General features: G+C 54.8%; 1 protein-coding gene across 1 annotated transcript in view; it reads right to left on the bottom strand.

Annotated features, from left to right (window-relative positions):
- Nucleotides 1-877: 877 nt before the first annotated feature.
- The window catches only part of LOC126252248 (translation initiation factor IF-2-like), a 97,400-nt gene continuing 92,277 nt past the window's right edge, over nt 878-6,000 (bottom strand). Inside the window, exon 5 of the mRNA XM_049953121.1 lies at nt 878-1,548. Within this exon, the coding sequence (XP_049809078.1) occupies nt 878-1,548 (671 nt within the window). The remainder of the gene's footprint in view (nt 1,549-6,000) is intronic.

The raw sequence follows: 6,000 nt of genomic DNA, 5'->3' as shown, positions 1-6,000 counted from the left end.
CTTACGTGGTGCATTTAGTCCATCAGCATTTTTCATCGTCGTGGCTTTGCAGTTCCGCTCATTCGCTATCTGTTGCGCGATGACACCTTCATAAGTGCGTTTTCCTTCATTCACTGTGCAGTGCCATTATCTGCACCGACGATGATCATGGACTTCATTGCACCTCATCCCCCCCTGCGGGTCTGGGGGTTAGAATAGGCCTGTCGTAAGAGGCGACTAAAAGGAGTCCCTCACCCTCCAGGGGGTAGTTTGCGCCTGCGTCCGGAGACGGACGAATCAACGACTTATATTTGTGGTCATTTTGGTTTTTCACTTATTCTGGATTCTTCCTAACTTTGTTTGGTTCCTTTCCTTGTCGTTCTCCCTCTCACTATCTTGCCTCCTCCTCCTCCTTGCCTCCTCCTCCTCCTTGCCTCCTCCTCCTCCTTGCCTCCTCCTCCTCCTTGCCTCCTCCTCCTCCTCCTTGCCTCCTCCTCCTCCTCCTTGCCTCCTCCTCCTCCTCCTCCTTGCCTCCTCCTCCTCCTTGCCTCCTCCTCCTCCTTGCCTCCTCCTCCTCCTTGCCTCCTCCTCCTCCTTGCCTCCTCCTCCTCCTTGCCTCCTCCTCCTCCTTGCCTCCTCCTCCTCCTCCTCCTTGCCTCCTCCTCCTCCTCCTCCTTGCCTCCTCCTCCTCCTCCTCCTTGCCTCCTCCTCCTCCTCCTCCTTGCCTCCTCCTCCTCCTCCTCCTTGCCTCCTCCTCCTCCTCCTCCTTGCCTCCTCCTCCTCCTCCTCCTTGCCTCCTCCTCCTCCTCCTCCTTGCCTCCTCCTCCTCCTCCTCCTTGCCTCCTCCTCCTCCTTGCCTCCTCCTCCTCCTTGCCTCCTCATCCTCCTTCTTGCCTCCTCATCCTCCTTCTTGCCTCCTCATCCTCCTTCTTGCCTCCTCATCCTCCTTCTTGCCTCCTCCTCCTCCTCCTCCTTGCCTCCTCCTCCTCCTTGCCTCCTCCTCCTCCTCCTCCTTGCCTCCTCCTCCTCCTCCTCCTTGCCTCCTCCTCCTCCTCCTCCTTGCCTCCTCCTCCTCCTCCTCCTTGCCTCCTCCTCCTCCTCCTCCTTGCCTCCTCCTCCTCCTCCTCCTTGCCTCCTCCTCCTCCTCCTCCTTGCCTCCTCCTCCTCCTCCTCCTTGCCTCCTCCTCCTCCTCCTTGCCTCCTCCTCCTCCTCCTTGCCTCCTCCTCCTCCTCCTTGCCTCCTCCTCCTCCTCCTTGCCTCCTCCTCCTCCTCCTTGCCTCCTCCTCCTCCTCCTTGCCTCCTCCTCCTCCTCCTTGCCTCCTCCTCCTCCTCCTCCTTGCCTCCTCCTCCTCCTTGCCTCCTCCTCCTCCTTGCCTCCTCCTCCTCCTCCTCCTTGCCTCCTCCTCCTCCTTGCCTCCTCCTCCTCCTCCTCCTTGCCTCCTCCTCCTCCTTGCCTCCTCCTCCTCCTTGCCTCCTCCTCCTCCTTGCCTCCTCCTCCTCCTCCTCCTTGCCTCCTCCTCCTCCTTGCCTCCTCCTCCTCCTTGCCTCCTCCTCCTCCTTGCCTCCTCCTCCTCCTTGCCTCCTCCTCCTCCTTGCCTCCTCCTCCTCCTTGCCTCCTCCTCCTTGCCTCCCCTCTGGTCTCCGCCTCGGCGTTTGTCTGTCCTTCCTCTCCCTTTTTTTCCTCTTCTTCTTTCCTCCCTGTACCCCTGAAGGCCGATTCACGAGTTCGCATGTGTAGCCGGTGATACGGTAACGCGTAATTCGCCGCCCTGGATAGACAAGTAAGGCACGCACGTACCCCCTGGTAAAGGCCAGGCCCAGGGAGGGGTTATTGCCTGTCCTGACACCTTCTGACCATGCCGATTGGTCCCTGCGTCCATTTCTCGGAAGGTGTGACCTGAGGTGTAATCATTCACCTAAGGTGGCAGCGCCCTCTGAGAGGGTCCTCACAAGGAAGGAGCGCGCCATCGGAGACGCTGGCAATCATGGGGGATTCCTCCGCAAAGGATTTCTCTTCTCTCTCGACTTCCACCCAAAAACGGAAACTTTACCAGCCACCAGAGCCAAAAGTACTACCGCCTGCCCCAAAGTTCCTCGTAGTTTCTCGATCTGAGGACGGAAAGGATTTTTCATCTGTCTACCCTTTCGTTACCCAGAAGGGCGTAATGCCATAGCCGGATCTGTCAAGTCTTGTACCAGGATGTGTTATGGTACTTCGTCAGAAACTGAGAGTGCCTTTCAGGCACAAAAACTGCTTTGGGTCACACTCCTGTACACGTTCCCTGTCTGGGTGGAGGCTCACCGCACTTCGAATTCGTCGCGTGGTGTGGTATATACTAGATCACTCGACGGATTGACTGACGAGATGATTCTTTCCTCGCTGAGCAGGGCGTGACAGCTGTCCACAGTGTCATGAAAGAGGTCAACGAGACCTTGTACCGACCCGGACACTTTCTTGACCTTTGATAGTGTTAAGCTGCCGTCGCGCATCAAAGCGGTCTACGAGGTTATTTCTGTTCGCCCCTATGTCCCGACTCCTACGCGCTGCTACCAGTGTCAGCGTTTTAATCACACTCGCCAGTCTTTTTCTAATGCGGCTAAATGTGTCGCTTGTGGCAAGGACGCCCATGAGGGTGACTGTCCACCTCCATCTTCTCATTGTGTGAACTGTCAGGGTGACCATGCAGTGTCTTCCCGCGACTGTCCCATCTACAAGGATGAACGCTGTATACAGGAAATTCGGGTCAAAGAGAAAGTGTCCACCTCGGCTGCTCACAAGCTATCTGCTAGTAGGAAGCCCACGCTGCTCCCAGCAGGGAAATACAGTACTGTCCTCGCCTTTCCTCGGACTATCAGGGAGGTGGCGACGCAGACATGCGATATCTTTAGCACTATGGTTGTCCGTTCGGCCAGTGCTAAGATCGCCTGGTCAATGTCTCCTCTTTCTCCCGTCACCCCTAAGACACAAGCACCTTCATCAGCTTCTGCTAAGACTAAGACACAGAAGTGAGATGCACGGGCCTTCAAGAAGCAACCATCCCGTGCAGACTTCCTACGTACCTCGAACTCCCAGCCATCGACCAGTACTTCCACTAAACGACCTTCCAAGAAGGCTCATAGGAAGCAAAGTTCTCCTTCTCCGCCACGGCGCGTTTCTGCTCCTGCGCCACCCAGCGGTTGCCGCCCCAGGCCGTCATCCGTTTCGCCTGGCCTCACCGCTGGTAGCCAATCATCTGGCCGTTCACCGGCGGAGGAAGCTGCCCGTCCTGGCCATCTTAACACGATGGCCGACGAACCTATTGAACCAATGGACGATGACTCTCCGCCTATTGATAGCGGCGGCAGTGCTCGCTCGAAGCCAGGCCCTCAGCGGCCTTCGAGGTGACCCCTTCTTGCTTCTCCTTTTTCTTTTTCTTCTCACGATGGCACTTGATTGGAATATTGGCGGCATTAGCTCCAACCTAGAAGACTTAAAGTAGCTGCTACGCTAGCAATGTCCGCTCGTAGTATCTCTCCAGGAAAGCTACGCCCATGCGATTGTATTGACTTGGCACCCTATACCTCTGTGCGTTTTGACCTAGTTTTGATCTACCCCCTGTGGCAGGTATTCCGGCTCATGGAGGGGTTATGTTGCTGGTGCGGGATGATATTTACTACGATCCAATCACATTGCACACCAGCCTGCAGGCAGTTGCCGTCCGAATTGCTCTCCCAATTTTTACATTTTCCATTTGTACCGTGTACACTCCATCGTCTGCCGTTACCAGGGCAGACATGATGCAAGTTATAGCTCAGCTACCTGCACCATTTTTGTTAACTGGAGACTTCAATGCCCACCATCCCCTTTAGGGCTCTCCAGCATCCTGCCTGAGAGGCTCCCTGTTAGCAGACCTTTTCAGCCACCTCAACCTTGTCTGCCTCAATACTGGCACCCCTACTTTTCTTTCGGACACAACTCACACCTATTCCCATTTAGACCTCACTGTGTACTACCCAACTTGAACGCCGGTTTGCGTGGTACGCACTTTCTGATACGTATTTGAGTGACCACTTCCCTTGTGTTATCCATCTCCTGCATCATACCCCCCCCCCCCTCTCTCTCTCTCTGTGCTCAACTACTTCGAACATCTCCAAAGCAGATTGGGAGCTCTTCTCTTCCAGGGCGAACTTTTAGGATCAAACCTCCGCAAGCTGCGATCGTCAGGTCGCACACCTCACGGAAGTCATTCTCAATGCTGCTGAATATTCCATCCCTCATACTTCTTCTCCACGTCGCGTACCGGTCCCCTGGTGGACCGCAGCATGTAGAGACGCTTTACGTGCTCGTCGACGTGCTTCACGCACCTTTAAACGCCACCCTACGATGGCGAATTGTATCAATTATAAAAGATTATGTGAGCAGTGTCATGTTATTAAAGAAAGAAAGCAAGAAAGCCAGCTGGGCTGCTTTCACAAGCACCTTAAACAGTTTTACTCCTTCTGTTGTCTGGGGTAGCCTGCGCCGGCAATCTGGCACTAAGGTCCAATCACCAGTTTCTGGCTTGACGGTCGCGAATGACGTCCTTGTGGCCCCTGAGGATGTCTCCAATGCCTTCGGCCGCTTTTTCGCAGAGGTTTCGAGCTCCTCTCATTACCACCCTGCCTTCCTCCCCCGAAAACAGGCAGAGGAGGCTAGGCCACCTAACTCCCGCTCCTGGAATCGTGAAATTTATAATGCCCCATTCACCATGAGGGAACTCGAAAATGCACTTGCCCGGTCACGGTCCTCCGCTTCGGGGCCTGATTCTATTCATATTCAGATGCTGAAGAACCTTTCTCCTGCGGGAAAAGGTTTTCTTCTTCGTACTTAGAATCGCATCTGGACTGAGGGTCATATTCCCACATTCTGGTGAGAGTATATTATTGTCCCGATTCCTAAGCCGGGGAAGGACAAGCGCTTGCCTTGCAGTTATCGTCTCGTCTCCCTTACCAGCTGTGTCTGTAAGGTGATGGAGTGAATGGTTAACTCTGGTTTGTCTGCTCGAATCTCGGCGCCTACTTGCAATGTAGAATGTGGATTTCGTAGGCGCCGCTCTGCTGTTGACCATCTGGTTACCTTGTCGACCTTCATGATGAATAACTTCTTGCGGAAGCGCCCGACCGCGGCTGCGGCTGTTTTCTTTGATTTGGAGAAGGCTTACGACACCTGTTGGAGGACGGACATTCTCCGTACCATGCATACATGGGGCCTTCGCGGTCGCGTCCCTCTTTTTATTCGTGCCTTTTTAACGGATCGACAGTTCAGGGTACTCGTGGGTTCTGTCCTGTCCGACGCCTGTCGCCAGTAGAATGGGGTGCCACAGGGCTCAGTTTTGAGCGCGGCTCTCTTCGCCATGGCGATCAATCCAATAATGGATTGCCTCACAGCTGATGTATCAGGCTCCCTTTTTGTGGACGAGTTTACAGTCTACTGCAGCGCGCAGCGTACATGTTTCCTGGAGCGCTGCCTTCAGCGTTGTCCTGACCGTCTTTACTCCTGGGGTGTCGCCAATGGTTTCCGTTTTTCTGCCGAGAAGACGGTCTGTATTAACTTCTGGCGCTACAAAGTGTTTCTCCCACCGTCCTTTCATCTCGGTCCCGTTGCTCTCCCATTCGTGGAGACAACAAAATTTATAGGTCTTACATGTGTCAGATTTGGCTGCCCGTTGTACCCGTTCCCTAAGTGTCCTCCGTCTTCTCAGCGGTACGTCGTGGGTAGCGGATCGCACAGTCCTCCTTCGCCTCTATCGGTCGAACGTCCGCTCAAAGCTGGATTATGGCAGCTTCGTGTACTCCTCTGCACGGCCGCCCATCTTACGCCGCCTCAACTCTATACAACATCGGGGGTTAAGTCTTCCGAACGGAGCGTTCTATACTAGTCCCTTCGAGAGTCTTCATGCTGAAGCCGGTGAATTGCCACTAACCTACCGGCGCGATATACTGCTTTGTCGGTGTGCCTGTCTGCCATTGTCAATGCCCGACCACGCGTCTTATCGTTCCTT

This window comes from Schistocerca nitens, chromosome 4, assembly GCF_023898315.1.
Source record: "Schistocerca nitens isolate TAMUIC-IGC-003100 chromosome 4, iqSchNite1.1, whole genome shotgun sequence".
Classification (NCBI taxonomy): Eukaryota; Metazoa; Arthropoda; class Insecta; order Orthoptera; family Acrididae; genus Schistocerca; species Schistocerca nitens.
Note: the sequence above shows the minus strand (reverse complement) of the source record. Positions and strands in the feature narration are given on the sequence as shown.